Here is an 18723-nt window from a genome sequence, read left to right as displayed (position 1 = left end):
TGTGTAAGTGGAATCGGGGCTGTAGTTGTTATAGGAGAAGCCAAACCCAATGATGACTGCGTGTGTAAGTGGAATCGGGGCTGTAGTTGTTAGAGGAGAAGCCAAACCCAATGATGACTGCGTGTGTAAGTGGAATCAGGGCTGTAGTTGTTATAGGAGAAGCCAAACCCAATGATGACTGCGTGTGTAAGTGGAATCGGGGCTGTAGTTGTTAGAGGAGAAGCCAAACCCAATGATGACTGCGTGTGTAAGTGGAATCGGGGCTGTAGTTGTTATAGGAGAAGCCAAACCCAATGATGACTGCGTGTGTAAGTGGAATCGGGGCTGTAGTTGTTAGAGGAGAAGCCAAACCCAATGATGACTGCGTGTGTAAGTGGAATCGGGGCTGTAGTTGTTAGAGGAGAAGCCAAACCCAATGATGACTGCGTGTGTAAGTGGAATCGGGGCTGTAGTTGTTATAGGAGAAGCCAACCCGACGACGACCGCGTGTGTAAAGAAATCTGCGCTCCTTAGCGGTGTTGTCATCAAAATCACCTCCATGTCTCCTGTCTGGATAACCCACACCCCCTGTCACACATGCCTCACAACATTACTACAGTCTTGTGAAAAACAGTATCAGATGGAAGCAATGTTTTGTACCTAGAGTTCTGTTTGGTAAGGTCCAGATATTTAAGAAAATAATTTTTGAAAGTTTTGTTAAGGGAGAAACCATCAGCAGTAAAAGGTGCTATTGGTCTATATCTTCGTGAATCTTTTTTTTTGTTTTAAATAGTGCCTTTCATAGGGGACCACCATCACAAAGCGCTTTACAAGATACGAGACTAGGGTGTGTGAACTATGCATCAGTTGCAGAGTCACTTACAACAATGTCTCACTCAAAATCATTTCAACCAGTATGTCTGTTTTCTAAAACCCAATACACAATTCAAAAATTCTTTCTGCCATTTGCTCAATGGGCATTCCCTCAGACCCCTATTGGTCACATTTTCTTTAATGAAAATCAGTGTGCTCATTGTGGTTTTTTTAACATACAGTACCAAATGGCACCACAGTGGCTTGTAGTGTATCTCTGTACCACATCACAGCAGTATCAGTGTGCTACCATATTAGGATCATCACTGTATGTAGCATCCATTGTGTACCCTGGTGGTATTTTTGTGCGTCTCCATTCACTATGAAATCACATGAACTAAAAATGTGCTTGAAAGATTCTTCTCTCATACTGTAGCTGATGCCATCTTCTGACTGACAGCGAAGCTCTGGAGTCAGTCCCGTTTGTTACATACAAAATGCAACTTTATTTACCTTCATGCCTCCATTCAGATAATTATACAAATGCATACATTTATAGGTTTAAACTCTATTTCAATTCACAGCTCAATTCATATGAAAGTTGAGTACAGAAAATAAAGCGATGCACTGACAGAGAATGTTTAGACACCATTAGAAAAACAAACGAAACTTAACACTTGTTCATTTCAATCTCTTAAAAGAGATAAGGAAGTATCATCCTCTGACAGAATTTCATTACCATGGACTCCCTTTACATCATTGTAGGGCAATATCACCATTTACAGTAAGATGAAAAGCTCTGAGTATATTTACAATACATACACTATACATAAATACAAGAACAACACATACATAATATCAGTAAACTTGTAACATAGTTATTGTCTAAACTACATAGTGTACAATGCAGAGAAAATCTTCAACAGTATTGGTATGAAACAAAGGATTTAATTTTTTTTCAGAATAAACAAAGTTTTTAAACCATGAATCATAATGGTTTGGTCTTCCAGTCTTTGGACAACAGTTAATGGTGTATGTTGCCTTTTAATATCTGTCCTAAATATAAATTGAACTCTGACTTTAATGAGGTATAAAACCTGTTCATCTTGTGCAAGCTCGGGGTTTTGTCAGTAATGTATGCCACTTGTATTGCAAGTCAGTTCTGTATATGAAATATAGAAGGCAGTAGGTAGTGGGTGTGGTCTGGGTGCTCTGTTATACCAGATTCAATTAGAGACACGATTGAAGGCCTTCCTGCAAAATTCTGCAGCCAAACTGTAACTCTGTTCTGGTAATAAAAGGCATCACCATAGTCAGCAAAGTCCTGTCGATATCCTAATGCATCGCAGACAGAGAACACGAATGCCTTACTTTAATAGAAGGCGTGGACTTTTTTGAACAGTTACAGGTATATTTTCTTCCCTAAAAGCGGTTGAAAGCATTCTGATGTTACAGATTCTCAATGACAGGTGTACCCCGATGATGTTGAATGTTAACACTTTAGCAGGCTAGTGCAGTGTATCACAGGCAATGGGTTTTAGGTTCTAGAAGAAACACTGACCACTGATTCATAAGAAGAAAAAAAAAACACTGTTTTGTCTTGATAAAATAGAAGACTAGAAAATCATACCAAAAAAGATTTATATTCATGATTCAAAGTTGTTCTTCTAAAATCTTTTATATTAACTGAATATGCAAGTTGTACAAGGTGTTTTTTCTTTGTTTAAAATTAGAAACCTTTCGAATTTACTTTTAAACTATTTACAGCCTATGTAAAAACTATGAATCGCAAAATACTTTTCACTATCACATATATTACATAATATTTAACTGTTGTACAGTACAATATTCAGTTGTAAAGATGAAGTGCCCCCTGCTAAATAATTAATAAAAAGTTCTGACAGAAATCTAAACAATATTTTCCAAGCTAAGAATTCAAAAGATATGTTAGAAACAGTAATTGATTTGGGTAAGGAACCTATTTTGGTTAAAAGGTATGACCTGTTTGACCTTTTTTCTTAGTAAATAACAGGTGTTCAAATTTATATAGGTATTCATGTTGCTTAAAAATTCAACCCCTCCTGTCAATTGCTGTTTAACAGATTTTTTGAATTCTTAGAATTTTGTTTTAACAAAAACCTAAACTTAAAATACTGCATGCAGCCCCCAAGGGAATTCCAACCCAATATACCTACAGCCAAACGTTTAATGACAAATCATTTCAACCAGTAAAAGAATTGTTATGAGAAGATAGACTGCTATATTCTTATAATTCTATCAAAGAAAAGAAAATGGTGTGATTTTATTAGCCTCTAATATTTGTATAAAAATATTTTTTTCTACCACTGAAATTCAAAGGTTCGTACAAGTGCCCTGTAGAGATGAGATGTTATGTAGACCTGTAAAGAAGGGATACTACATCATCAACTTTTCTTTTTTAAATCATTGGCGAAATGTTGAAAAATTATTTCAAAGTGCAGGGTAGTATTTTTGTTAAGAAGAAGGGGAAGCTGTTTCAATCCAGACACATACAACAAACACACTGACTTCCGTCTTCAGACACTCGTGGAAAATTAATACTAGGGACATTCTGGACAGGCAGACAGTCATTCCACGCGGCCTGGTATTTTATTTCAGATACACGGAAAAGCAAGAGAAAGGTTACCAAGCATATGAGCAGCTAAGACTGGCCTCATCCCCACTGGATAAGGATACCAACAATGCCACAACTTGTGAAGGCAGGAGCTTTCTGAAGACTACGTGTCTATCACAATGACTGGCCTTTGTGAGTTTCCATAGCAGCGTCTGGGATTCATTTTATTTATTTATGTATTTATTCACATGTAATAGTTACTCGCATGAGATTTAACTTAGGCAAAATGGATCCATATTTAATTTGTACAGGAATTTGTTGAACCACTAGAATAAACACTTATTATTGCCAAATGGTAATAGTACATGGTATACTGGCATTGTAAGGATGGTATTGTTGGTTTATTACAGGAAAGGGGCATGGAAATCACTGTGAGTCAGGAGGGGCATGGAGATCAGAGAGTGAGGAGGGGCCTGGAGATCACTGTGAGTGAGGAGGGGCATGGAGATCACAGAGTGTGAGGAGGGGCATGGAGATCACTGTGAGTGAGGAGGGGCATGGAGATCACAGAGGGTGAGGAGGGGCAAGGAAATCACTGTGAGTGAGGAGGGGCATGGAGATCAGAGAGTGAGGAGGGGCCTGGAGATCACTGTGAGTGAGGAGGGGCATGGAGATCACTGTGAGTGAGGAGGGGCATGGAGATCACAGAGTGTGAGGAGGGGCATGGAGATCACTGTGAGTGAGGAGGGGCATGGAGATCACAGAGAGTGAGGAGGGGCATGGAGATCACTGTGAGTGAGGAGGGGCATGGAGATCACAGAGAGTGAGGAGGGGCATGGAGATCACTGTGAGTGAGGAGGGGCATGGAGATCACGGAGAGTGAGGAGGGGCCACCCCTTGAGCTATCTTACTCAGTCTGAATGCTGCATAGTGCTACATCAAGAACAGCCTCTGATGAGCAACTGATACTCTGCTACAGTCTCCATGCTGGCGTCATTATGAGAAAGTGGTGGTTTCTTCCAAACTGCAATGTTTTCTTCAAAACATCACAGTTAGCCAGTTCATGCTCTCTCTTGCAACAATGCTGGTGCAAGTTGTGGGAACTTGCAAGTGGTGTATTGCGGGAACAGAAAACCAGCATTGTTGCAGGAGGGAATGCAATCTGGATACACTGTGATCCTTAGAAGAGATTTTTTTTCTCCTGGTGAATACTCCTGAGTGAATGTTGAGAAATGTATTACCCAGTTGATATATGAACCATAATGTGTGATTAAAAATGTCAAAAGTGCCGGCAATATGTTTAAAGATGGACACAGCACAGGTAACATGATGTGTTTCTTGTAAACTTTGCAGGGTGTTCTGTAATACTTTAACACACAGGTAATGGGATCAGACTCTCCACTTTGGGTTGTTAATCTAATCTTTCAGCATATACTTTTATAAATTCAATGTTTAATACTGAACTCTTCCATCAGAATAAAACTTGCCAAAATAATCTGGATTTGTTTCAACATAACCAAACTTAAAACAAATAATAATACCCACACACAACATGTGTCAGAGTATGCTTGGCTTTAACTTTGAGACTGCCAACCAATTGCAAATACATCTAACATACAGGTGGCAACACAGGCAGACAATTTGAACATTGTGCTGGTAAATAAAAGACAGGTACTGTATTACCAATAGGTGATGTCATTCTCCATGTCTCCGTCATCTGATGGCCAGCACAGCTATAAACATTTTCTGTTAAACATATATAAAACTATTGTCTAGAGAAGTGTAACTGGCATTGACTAAAAGCAGGACTTGTTTTAATGGCTCCAGGTTCTTTGAAGGATCAAGAGCAGGTGTGAGATATTTAGAGAAACTCTGCAACTTGTAAAATGTATTGCTCGCCTCTTGTGTTGATATATTGAAACAGATGATCCCTTTGATAACAAAAATCAATAGCAGTAGGCTTCTCTGGGATTCACATAATTAGGATTATGATCAGAAAAAAAAGTACTTGTTAGGTGCTTAACATAGTGCTATTCAATGGTAAATACATGTGTAAATATTTAAAGAGTATAATATGTTTATTGCTATTTTTAAAATGGGGTGTGGATTTTTTTTTAAACGCAATAAACTAAAAGTGCACCTTACTGATTGCTTATCACAGCGTACAATGCATCTGATGCATTTCTTCTCATATGTCAGGAACACAAAAACAGTCACATAGACAGAATGAAGCGGTTTTACTGGATGTCCCTCAGTCTCCCTTAGCCCAAATAGAGATTATTAGGGTTGTCCATGTGCTTTTGAGAACTGTTTTTAACATGTGTTATATAAAAAAGAAAAGCTCTACCAATATGGAAAGAATCCCTAGAAGCTAGGGATTGGGGCAATGTCTGGTACCTTGGGCTGGTGGGCTCTGCTGGTTCCAACCCCTACCTATATCAGTTATACTGGATTTTAAGTGCAGATTTCCAACAGAAAAATTCCTCTTAAAAGAAATAGTAAGCTGTACATTGATTTCTCACTTTTATTCTGCTGTGGCAGCACCAATCCTCAACTTCACAAGAACTTGGGGCCCACCAATTGTTTGTTGATATCTGAAGGTCACTCATTATTGCAGGACTCCAGAAACTAATTAATCTCTGTGATTTCCTATGGCTGACAGTCAAAGAGTATTGAACACATTGGAAAACACTGTTTGTGAGTAAGCTGCTCTGCTGGCTCCATTGATTGGAGAAACAGGGCGCTAGTGGCGTCTTGGAGTCATGGCCTGCTCTTCTGCAGAGGTCTTGGTTCTTTCACATTATTGTTGCAGAAAAGGCCACCTTTTTGAAAATCAAAATACTTTTTTATGATGATGTGTTAGTACTTGTTTGTCAAAAAAAGACATTTCATTCTGAAGTATAAACAAAAGGAGAGGACATAAAAAACGATGCCCAAAAATAAGTTTCCTAAGCTCCAAACTTAAAAGCAACATAGGTAAAAGGCATGGGATCGGATGCCTATATTTTAGAAGTCACAGAATCTCCTTCTTTTTCTGTTTCTGGACATCTGAGAATGTCTATTTGAACGCTCCGGGGCGGGAACGGTGGGGTTGGGTTCAGCCCAGCTGAACTTGGGTTATAAGAGACCCTGCTCTTACAGTGTTTGTGTGGAGGTATCTTCTTCAAACCAGCATGTGTCTGCGTCGGTGAAGGGCCAGGTGGTCCGAGCGAGAAAAGCTCCGGTCACAGTCTGCACATTTAAAGGGTTTCACTCCGGTGTGCTTGCGGTAATGCCTCGTCAGCTCATCCGAGCGAGCAAATTTCCATGTGCATCCCTCCCACGTGCATTTGTATGGCTTTTCACCTGGAAAACAGTCATGAAAAAGGGGTACATCTTAAAACAGCTTGGGTCATGATGATGAAATGTATGTTTAACAACTTGAGGCGGTTTTAATGGTAAAAATGCAAATAATTCAGCGTAAAAGGTGATATGTGTTGCAACAACTTTCTAGAAACTAAGTGTTAAACAGCTAAGTATTTTCACAAACTACTGGTTTACATGCAATGACTAAGCAACATAATCTCAAGCTGCATGATTTGTATTTTATTAATGTTGACATCAATACCAGTATCCCTGCCAAGGTTGCTTTACCCTAAAGGAAAAGCCCTTACTTGTACAGGCACGTACTCTACAGCTATGGCCAAAAGTTTTGTATCATCTAGAATTTTTGGAGTGAGACATAACTAAAAAAAAAAAAAAAAAAAAACTACATGAACATAATTTAGATCTTTTATTTGACATCATGTAATCAAACAAACTACAAAATTATACTGCAAACATCTACCAGAAGCCATAATAGTAGTAGAATATTTCATGTTAGATTTTAGATGTTAGTTTTTTGTTAAGTATATGGAAAACTACAAATTGGTATGTAATTTAATATGTTAAAATAACATTATTCAGCATGTTTCAATCAACTTTATGAAGCAAAATTAGTTAATTCTATAGGGTGCTGCAACACTTTTGGCCATAGCTGTATTTCTGTTCATTTGCTGAACTATTAAACTTCATCAGCTTTGAAGAACAGGTTTTTCTCGTTGTAGCTCTTTGACAAGATACATATAGTTTTCAGAGTAGTGTATTCACTCATCTTGTTAAAGAACAATTACAAAGTTAAAACTTTTCCTACAATTGCACTGACTTTTCTGAGGATTGTTATCTGAGTATTTTTAGAAGCAGTGCTCAGTGGGGTTTTTTGCCAGGTAGATCGTTTGGGCAACATCATTTAATATACAGTAAAAGTTTTAACTATTGTAGCAAAATAAAGCAGTCTAGCTTATGAATTGCAAGGACAATATCAAAAGCTACTGTACAGACACACTAAGCTTATTTAATCTGAAATGACACTCACTGTGTCAATGTGATTTAAACTTTTAAAATATAGCTATAAAATAAGTTTTAATCCTTAGTCTGAAAGTATTTTAATGGAAAATGTCTCCTTAATTTGTGTGAGTAAACCCTGAAGGTCACAATGCCTCCCTGATGCTATATAATAAGTATATATTGATTTGTAAATATTATTGGGGCAAAATGTTACGATGAAAAGTCATTTCTAATAAGTCACATGTACCTTTTTATGACTAAGGTTGGCATCAGCACACTAAACAAAGGAACTACATTTTATTACCATGTACTGTAGATAGGTGTGTACTTTACATTGTGAATCAGTTATATCCGTGCTCACCAAAAGTCCCAAGGCAATCTAATAGGCAAGGCATGTACTTTTAAAGCTTTAATTATAGGCGGGGGAGGTTTCTCATTTGTATACTTATTTATTTTCAAAAAGCCTCCGCTTTACAGTTATACAGGTATTATTATTATTATTCTTTTTTTGTTTGGGTTTCTGTTTTACAGTGGTGTCCTAGGAAACAGCGGAGCGGAATTGAAGAATGCTTATCAAACGAAACATTACTCATTTGTACTCATTACTTGGCTTGGCCTTGGTCTATACTACTAATCAAAAGCTAGGAATTTAGCAATTTAATATGTGTACAAAACGGATCACTAGCAATTAAGTATCATATATAGCAATTATGTATAACACATAGATTAGAGCACCCCTGAAACAATGATGTACAAGTTTAGCACATGTAATATTATAATTTCAGTCAAAATAGGATTTTTCTTTTTTAAAGAAACATTTTGTCAGAGTAGCTGATTGACCTCAAACTTTTGTCAAGACGGCTTTTACAAGATCCCAATGATCCAGCATGAACAACCCTAAACCTAACCCTTAACCTAAACCCTAATCTGTATCTGTACATACACATACAACTATACACAATGTGCTTCTGTGTTCTTATATTCTCAGGTATTCACTAAAATATCTTACTGATTAGTTCTAGAATACCAAATACACTAATTATTAGTAAACAATCAGTTAAAAAAGGTGCATGCAGGATCACAAGTTGTTTGCTTATTGTCTGTTTCCATACAAACGGCACATGTTCTGAGAACCCCAACACAACTAACATTAAAGCTGAGACAATAAGCTTTCAGATGATATATGATGGTGCCTTTGTGTATAAATAAACCCTTTTTTTTTTTTTTTTTTTTTTGCTCATTCTGCTGCTCGCCTATTAATTTAATGCGAACAAACCCAATACCTGAATTAGGGTCTGTCACTGAACTGCCTTTGACACAACCTAACCAAAACCCACATGCTTAACTAGTCCACACACGTCAAATTAATTAAATGGGTCAAACGGTCCCTTTTTATATTAGGGAACCGATTGCTCATCTTGCCAAAGCAAACTTATCACGTGACTCATCTTTTGTCCTTGACCTACCCGATTTTAACTGATGCAGAAAAGACTAAACCTGTTTCCATGAGACTGCACGTGACAAGGGTGGAGACTCACATTTCTCAGGCCTAGGCACGCATGGAGAATGATGCCAATAATTACCCACATTACTGCCGTGCTGTCTACCCAGTAAGTGATCCTCATTTTATAGCTCCAATGAATGCAAAACTGTTTGTTTGAGGTGCCCAGGTCTGACATCAGAAAGCAGAGTTAAGGTACGAGAAGCTAATGGAATAATGATGCTAGTACAGTAAAAGCTTATGGTCATGTATTATTTTTTGTCCACCAGGGGGAACCATATGCTTGGGAAATAAAAATCCTTGCTCCTTCACACCACCTGGTGGATATACTTGCGCTGCTAAAACAATTCTGTGGTTGATTAGGCTTGAGCCAAAAAAAATGAAATGCAGAAAAAAACAACGATCTGAGTTAACTTGAATTAACGGGTCGAAAACAATTAGTTTGACTTGTGCCTACTAGGAAAGCATTTGTGTGGTTTTAACTTCTAAAGCTCGAACTTCAGTGGAAATGGAAACAGCTAATGAACAATTCAAGTAAATGGAGCCACACTACACAGGCTGATCATTAAAAAGTACGTTCTTAGGGCTGGTGTCCTGAATTTTCAACTTTTGTCTGTTTTTATATTAATCTCACTGTTTCACTTTTAATATTTTCAGAAAAACTTCCACTGCCGTTTTGTAAAACACATATCATAAAGTAGAAACTGGAGAAAAAGTCACAAGAGCCAAAGAAAACAAGGAAACTCAGTTTGAAACTAGGCTGATGGGCAACTAGGCTGATGACTACTGTATGAGAAAAGGTTAACTAGAAAAACGAAGGGAAAGAGGGGACTTGATTGAAGTCTATAAAATCATAAACTGTATAGATAAAGTTAACCCAAGACACGACTTCACATTTAGCATAGAGTACAACAAGAGGGCATAAATGGAAGCTGAGTACAAGTAAGTTTAGAACAGGAGGAAGGAAGCACTTCATTTATTTAAATGCATGGAATAGCCTACCAGGTGACATTGTATGATCTAAAACACTGGGAACATTTAAAAAAAGACTCGATTGTGCTTTTAAATGACATCCCCCCAGTAGGGCAGACTGGAGTGCCAATGGAGCCTGATGGGACTGTTCTCCTTCCCACACTCCCGTGTGAAGTACAATATGTGGCAAAGGAAGCATAATTCATCAAGTCTAGTCAGCCGAGTCAGCCAGGATCACAACCTCTTGTATTTGATGTATGCCTTTTCATCCATTTGCTACACAATCATTTATCTGGCTCCCTATATTGACCCTTTGCTTTGTGTCCTATACTGTATGTCTCTTTCTTATTCTTTAATCTGTATTCTCTTTACGCCTCAGTTTATTTGAATCTTACACACTTATGAAATCACCAATTGCTTTGAACATGAGTAATGTGTAGGTGCCGTTGTTTACATGCCAGGATTCAGTAATATGATAGAGACAGTCTTATACATTGATAAATGGATACATGGATAGATTTAGATAGATAGATGCTAAAAGATAATTTCTTGGTTCACTGAGGGTTGTCCAAGCCTAGCAGAGTTCCCCAGCTTAATCTCCTTTTTGTCCTGGATGCCTCAATTAGATATGTCTGAATCATCACAGCTGAATGAAATCACAAATTGCACATTCTATGTGCACCTTGTCAAATTGAACTTACAAGGTCACTGATTCATTGGAGAGAAATAAAGAAAAATTAAAAGCTCCAAGCAAGTGTTATTATTAGCTATATGACTGCAATTCAGGCAGTGGCAAATGCCTAGGAGGAAATCTATTAAGAGTACAGGGAGTGCAAAGATCTTACAAGGGGAATGTCATGACTGACAGCAAGAAGGAGATGTGACAGGATCCAGGCCTGCCAAACATTCTAAGGAGAAGAGGTAAATAGATACATGTTAACCCTTGCCTGCTAAATATGTTGGTGGCCCTGATTCCTCGATTCCTACCTGTATGGGTCCGCCGATGTGCTTTCAAGTGGGAGCTCTTTGTGTACACTTTATTGCAGCCTTCAAAGTCACACCTGTGTATGCGCCGCTTCTTCGAGTCAGGGGACTCTGACCTCCGTTGGCGCCTTGTGCTTTCAATACTGAATGGTGAGATGGAACTGAAAGACAAGAGAACAGCACAATCAGGACGGTAACCATGACGGTAACCATGACGCCATGTACTACAGCATGTGCACAGTCAAGCGCTGCAGACCTAAATAATGCTTAGATAATTCATCTATGGGACCCTGAAAACCAAGGCTATTCAAATTACAACACCTACACTCACAGCGCACATAGTATATTTCTCTGTAAACAAAATGAAAAATGTATTGAGGAATGGCATTTCTGATTGAATGGCTTGTAAATGTGAATTAAATGAGTTAAATGAGAATGCATGTAGTTTTGATAATTGTGATTGTACATCTGCAATGGAACTGTATTGAGAGAATCATGGAGCTGATAAAGCATAACATGAACTAACCCAAAAGTGACTCAGTTGATGTTTTACAGCATTGGATAGAGGCTATAACAAATAAAACAAATGTATTGTAGTACTGTAGACATACGATTTACTGTATAATTTCCCTAAAATGAAGACAAACTATATTAGTTTCCATATGAATACGCTTAAATCCATACTGGAGTGATACCAAATCAAATTTACCATGACTTTGCCTGTAAAGGAAACATCTCTCCACATGTGGTTTCAAATTCCAAAAAAAAAAAATATTTTAGCATACATAGTGTATTTAATTTAGCTTTATTGCAAATAAAATAACATTAAAAGAATCAAATTCACCTTTACCATAATGTTTTCATATAGGAAAACGTAAGACCTACAAAATGATGGCAAATCATATAAGGTGAGATTTACTGAACTTATTTTGTTAACTTCCGTACTTTAATAGCTATTCATTTGTAAATAGCCAGTGTACCAATATAGGGTGGTGCAAGACAACACAGAACAAATGCAATACAAGTCACAAACCCCAGCAGCTTTGATTATATACCTCTGCCTTTAACAACTGGAGCGGTCCTCTGAATGCACCACCCGCACAGCAATAAAATTCTGTAATACATTTACAGGTATGCACATTACTGCACAGCACTGTACAACAATAAATAACCACCACATAAAATGGAGCTGTCTGGATAGGAGAACAGATAGCCCAAGGGGGTTCCTGGCTTCACTTCCCAACACTTACCATCACTGTCTGGCAATCAGGGCTTGGCCCATGTGCCTTTTATTAAGATGTATTTTCAAAATTGACTGAGTTGATTTTAGTAATGTTGAATCCATTTGAAATATGTTTATTTGTTTACAGCTGTCTTTTTAAAATGATCTACTTACATGCAACCCCTGGCTGCTCCAACAGTACCGTGCTTTGAAATCAGTGACATGTGTTTAATAATCTGAGGCTTCCACTCTTTTGCCATTGCACCTTCATTGTCAACAAATGCAATTATTTACAGAACAGCTGCAAGACCAACTTGTTACAGATTTCATTTGCACAGTTCAGCTTTTCATAGCCCCATTCCCCTAAGTCCCCTCCTTCATATTAGTTGAAATGCATTGATATCTCTAATTGTATATGCAACAGTAACACGTACATGTATGCTACTTTCTTACTAAGTTTCTGCAGGAAATTCTCCATTACTTGAACATTTTCAGACTCTCAGCTTAGCCTCAGCCTCTGTAGATTACAACCCCCACTGATGTTTCACTTTCCCACCTTTCCACCGCCCACACTCCTCACCGTTGAAGTATGTGCCAGGCATTGTCATTTGCAGCACTGCGGTTTTGTGACATGAATTCCTGTTCACACAGAAGACTGAAAAGACATCTGTGGTCCATTCCACAGCAGTCTTTAAATGAAACGTAAGTTGTCCCACTTCTTATTCCTCTACCCAAAGGCCTGCAACAGGCTACTGAGCTCAGCACGCAGTTCAAGAACATTGCATCAGTGACCAGGAATGAAAAACATGTTGCCTATCCCGCAAACCCAGCTGCCAATTCCACATGTTGAAAGTATCCCCTCGCCAAAGGCGTCTACTCAGACAGCAGCTCTGGTGTGCGACGGCTTAAGAACAAGCTCCCATTCTACCTCTAATATCACAGGCTGACCTGCCAACTTCCTGGGGAAAGGGTTAGCCAGTGCTGTAACTCAAATAGAGGCCCAGTTTAAACCAGTCTCAAGCTAAAAGCTTACAAGTGTTACTATGTGGAAAAGTAAAAGCAGTTGCCCATTTGGACTTTCGTTGTGTTTTAATATCTTTAATAATTGTGGGTAAGCTGTAGAGCCACTCATAAGTTTATTGTGCGACAAACCTGTCCTACATTCCAATAACTGAGTACTGTACCAGGGCCAATATTTTACTCTAGTGCTGCAGGGCAAGAGTACTGGCAGTAGACTTCAATGCATGATAAGCGTATGCACCAACTTTCTGTATCTTTAATGTACAGGCTTGGAGGTCACCTTCAAACCAGGAACGGTTTGACAGGCAGTTGCTGTGTTTGAACTTAGTTTCTAGATGTAGATGTTTAATTTGATTAGCTCCAGTTTCAAACTAAAGCCTACAAAATGTACTTATTTCCAGTTCTGTCCTTCATGTGCGACAACATATTTAACTGATGAACTGTGTCACAAATAGATACTTTCTTTTTGTTTACTGCAGTACATGGTGACAAAGGAACTCTGCAGTATTTCAAAGCTTAGTCTCAGTGGTTTTACACTACTAGGCTGTGCTCCAGTAGGAGCGAGGAGACAGCTCCTCTGGTTCCCATGGCGATTTCAATCTAAACTAAGCAGCATCTCTTTGGGCAGGCAGCGAGCTTGACTCGCAATACTGAAGTCTACTTCTACTGAGTCCAGAACATCCCTGCGAAAATGACATGTTTAAATTGAATATATTGAAGTTATAATCCTGATTTCTGTATGTATTTCTTCAAGCAGCTGCCAACCATTTGCATCAAACAAATTGTGGTGCTGTACCATTCCCTAACACAAGAGGGCACTCTTTCACTTTATTACTACACCAGTAAAGTGACATAGAAATCTAGAACCTCCTATCTACTCTGGAGCAGATTCTAGCACCTCTGGCATTGGGTCATGCACTGATAATGTATACCAATGTAAAAAATAAAGCTGCGGGCACAAGGCAAGTGGCGTTTCAAAATGCATTTCCAAACCTTATTTAAAAAAAATAAAAATCCTGAGGAAATTGGCTTGTTCACCATGGTTTTCTACTTAGAAAATTGTTTATTTTTTCTGTGTATTTCAACATTTTTTGTCATTGATGCCTTTCATTCAGTGGTGACTGTTTGAAAATGTTTTTCCTCAATTGAGCTGTGCTTTAAACTTGGTTTGAGTGTGAAACTAGTAAGCAAAATTGGTGCATTTTGTTTTGGTAAGTACTTTAAATAATTGTCAGCTAAGGAAGAGAACAGTGGATTTCTTGTCAGGTAAGGGCACCGGCAATCCTTTTATGGGAAAGAGCTTTTTAAAACAAAGGATAAATGAAAACTTAAATTTTAAGAACAATCAAACCAGTGCAAACTGCAGAAGTAGCCTAACAGGAAGTAACATGTCAGCTTCTATAGGCAGAGGTCAATATCAGGCATGTTGTTTCAATAGTCTGTAAAAAAAAAAAAGAGGGGGGGTGCAGGGGGAGAGACTGACTGAACATTATAAACAAGGGGACAAACCTTTTAAATATCCCACTTATACAATGTGCAATCCCCTTACCTTTAAAATCAGTGTATTCTCATAAACAAATAATTCCCATTTCCTATAAAATAAAGATTTTCAATTAGAAACCTCATCTGGAGTGTTGGTAAACGACAGGCTAGGCCCATTTTCCTGGTTCCAGGAGGAACACACACACTCTAAATCCTTATTAACATGCTCATGGTACAATGACTGCAGCAGCTGAAATAGCCTTTGCCATGCACAAGCGGAGGGGGCACAGAGATGGAGACAGGCCAGACAGACCCTCTGGTGAACTCGTACACACACAGCCCACTTCCTGCTGTTCTGCAGCTAAAGGGATCACCTGTTGCTCTTGGCTCACTGCCAAGCTGGGGCCTAGAGGAAATGACAGAACCTGTTAGAAATGAGCCTGAGCTCCCAGTCCTCAGTCCCCAAGTGAGGGGAAACATCAAAACAAAAATTATAATTCAAAACTTCACAGTCTCTTTCGCATGGGACACAAACATTCAAAAGATCTGTGTGCAGGAAAGCCCTTGAGGTGACTGGCAGGCTTTTGTAAATTATTTGTTCCGCAACTGCCTTCTGCTCACACAACTGAAGTCTGCACACTGCTATACAACTCAGCAGGCTTGCTTGCAAAGGCAAGCCACCAGGAAAGTTGTACGACAGCTTACTCAGAACATGTACAAACTGCATATTCCAGAAAAAGTATGTCTACAAAAATGTCTACAATTACTGAGTTTTAAAGCTTTTAAAAAAAAAAAAAAAAAAAAAAAATCAAATTCAAAACTATGATGTTTCTGAAGTAATGTTTATACCTGGCTCAGATCAGACCCCACACTCACAGACCTGTTTCACATATAAACTTGCTCCCACTGGAATGCTTCAAGCTAAACCATTGCTGCCTCAGTGTGCTTCCTTGCCTTTATTGTGTTTACACATTAGTGTTGCAGTATATGTGTCTGACCTTTGATGGGCTAAACTAATCTGTGCTGGTTTATTTTGTGCTTTTTTTAAAATGTTATCTCACCTAATGCTGCTGCTGACTCTGCTCATGTATGCCTTGTAACATCCCCCCACGCACACTTTATTCTGTGTTGACGTATCTTGCACATGTGTGTCATCCCACGTAACTAGGCTGGATGTGGCCATTTTAGCACAGGCAGTATTGTGCTGTACTAGAATGTATGTGGATAAGCTACTGTATCTCATGCTTTGATAAGATACAGGTTCGAGGCATGATGGGCACAAGAAAATTTGCACAATTGCATCCACAGCCATTCTGCCTACCTTTAGTTAAAGCATAAAGCTAATCTACATTCTTCCTAGCTTTTTATTTTTTGTCTATGACACTGTCATACCTTATTTTTCTTTTGACCAGTTTGAATTGGAGACACCAGGAATATGTCTGCACAGATTGTTTACTGTGTGACTATCTCAACAAGAACTGTATGACTAAGATATAAAGATATCTTATAAAAGCACAGGAATGCTACTGGGATTAAATCTGTTTAGAAGCTGAATGTTTCTCATCCTGCTCCTTTGGTTTTATTTGTTTCACTCTCACATTCTGTCTGATTGAAATTTTCACAAGAAGGTGTGGCATGATGCACAGAACGCTGGAAGAAATACCAAACCGTACTGTGGCTAAGACCAGGAACTGGGTAATCTCTACAGCAGCTGCACACAAAGAGAACCTTTATTCATCAGGGAAACATACACATTCCTATGTATCTGTATAAGTCTTGCTGTATGGTCAGATTGATAGACAGATGGATATGCACAGTCAAGCTAACAGACAGATACTATAAATATAAATAACTGGATGAAACTATAAATAGATGAATAGATGGATACCTTTCACTCTTCAGGAATTCGTACACAGCCTCATGGGGCAACACAGTCACCGCTGGTTCTATTCTAACCATAGCAATGTCATCCCACTGCTCCCGAGGAGCTGATGAATATGCTAATGCACTGCAGAGGCTCCGGTGTCACACACGCACTTTCAAGAATCGCTTTACTTATTTATGAGCTTACCTTGGGAAAACCTACAGAAACACAGTCATGTTTATCTCCTTGCATTTTATGAATTGTTGTTAAAGCTATTGTATAGGAATATGTTTACCTGTAAGTTTTTTAAAGAGATGAGCGTTGGCCATTATAAAACATCTGGATAGTGTTCTGCACATTTAAGCACAACCCAGCACAGCTTGACAGCCCTTCATTTTTTTCTGTATCGAATGCTGCTATTTTCTAAGTATAATAACACACTTCCAGGTGTCCATGCATGTGGATGTATACAGGCACGGTCCTCAGTTTCACAAGGTCCCAGATGGGGTTGTTATTTTTCCTTTGGAATTCTACAATGGGACTATATATTGTTGCTGGTACTATCTCAAGGTCAAATCTGCCTGAATATATTGTACAAATCTTTTTGCTGTTTTCTGCAAACACAGAAAGGTTCTTATCAGAGAAAAAAGTAAAAGCTTGGTAAAAAAAAAAAATGTGGTAGATTGTATCAGAGCTGCGAAGAAATGTGTTTTATTACAGAATCATCGCTACATAAGTGTGCTGTAGACCGGGGTAGTAATAGACCTTGAATTTTCAGGCAATGTTTAAGAATACTGCCCCTTTCATAGGCTCCCCAGGTCAGTACGGCAAGCTAATTACTCAGACATATACATTTACTGACATTTACTGTTTTCAGTAAAGACATCATTAAGGACAAAAAAATAGATAAGGATATAAAATAAAAATGTGACAACTGCAAAAGCAGCTTTTCTCAAGAGAAAAACAAATGGCAACTGGGCTTTTAAAAAAGTTCAGTCATAAACTTAACACAAAATCTTTCTTCTAGATCCTTTTACCCCTTCATAAGAAACCAGTGTGAAGAATTCCTTACAAAATCAGAAAAGAAAGGTTTTCAGTGTACGAGGTGCAACAGCCTTTAGAAATGATGTGTTCATGTTCATATTCATGCGTCAAACAAGCAACCGCTCTATTAACTTGGACTGATTGACTGACAGATACATGGCTTTGTTTTGGCGTCGGTAGATACATAGAAACATCAATACTCACTCCTGCACAGCTCTTGCTATAGAGAGAGCAGTGGATCCAGTTTCATTAACACTGTCCAAGGTCACATTTGGCAGGTCATCATCATCACTGTCGCTTTTGATTTGTCTTGGAGACAAGTCGTTTGGGTCTATTTGTGCTGTAATAAAAGAGACGTAATAAGACAGAAATTAGTATCATAATGCGAGGAATCCAATACTATAATGTGATGAGTAATGTATAAATCAAACACTGTACAGCAGCCCTGAGTGCGTGCCTACTGTACGCATACTGTTCATTTACACTGCTGACATTTTTACAAGCACAGATCCCAGGATTGTCAAAGATTTGTCTGCAGCATATATATATAAACAGGGGTGTGTGAGAAGCACTGTTAACAATAGGACATCTTCATTATCATTAGTTTCCTTAGAGAACCACACTGAAGGGCAACTTGATATGAGCATGAAATACCTTAACTTACGTTAGAAGTCGGAAACTATCAGATGTGCCAGAGTGGAGCTATGAACCTGCCACCCTGCAACTCTCCGCAACTCTGCACACCATCTAATAAAATAGCAGTGCCATACAGTAATAGCTGACATACAAAGTTTGATTGAACGTTGCCTTAGAGCAGGGAAACAATTCCAGTGATATTCTTTTTGAACAGTATTTTTTAATAACAATGAGTGCCCTGACATTGC

At 38.5% G+C, this 18723-nt stretch overlaps 1 protein-coding gene across 1 annotated transcript in view; it reads right to left on the bottom strand.

Annotated features, from left to right (window-relative positions):
* Nucleotides 1–1273: 1273 nt before the first annotated feature.
* LOC117405728 (Krueppel-like factor 12) overlaps nt 1274–18723 on the bottom strand; it is a 77174-nt gene continuing 59724 nt past the window's right edge. The window contains exons 4-6 of the mRNA XM_059030261.1: nt 18044–18179; nt 11211–11368; nt 1274–6730 (exon numbers count right to left, since the gene is read on the bottom strand). Coding sequence (XP_058886244.1) covers nt 6549–6730; nt 11211–11368; nt 18044–18179 — 476 coding nt within the window. The 3' untranslated portion in view covers nt 1274–6548. The remainder of the gene's footprint in view (nt 6731–11210; nt 11369–18043; nt 18180–18723) is intronic.

Source organism: Acipenser ruthenus, chromosome 9 (assembly GCF_902713425.1).
Source record: "Acipenser ruthenus chromosome 9, fAciRut3.2 maternal haplotype, whole genome shotgun sequence".
Classification (NCBI taxonomy): domain Eukaryota; kingdom Metazoa; phylum Chordata; class Actinopteri; order Acipenseriformes; family Acipenseridae; genus Acipenser; species Acipenser ruthenus.
This window is presented reverse-complemented; position numbering and strand designations above follow the sequence as displayed.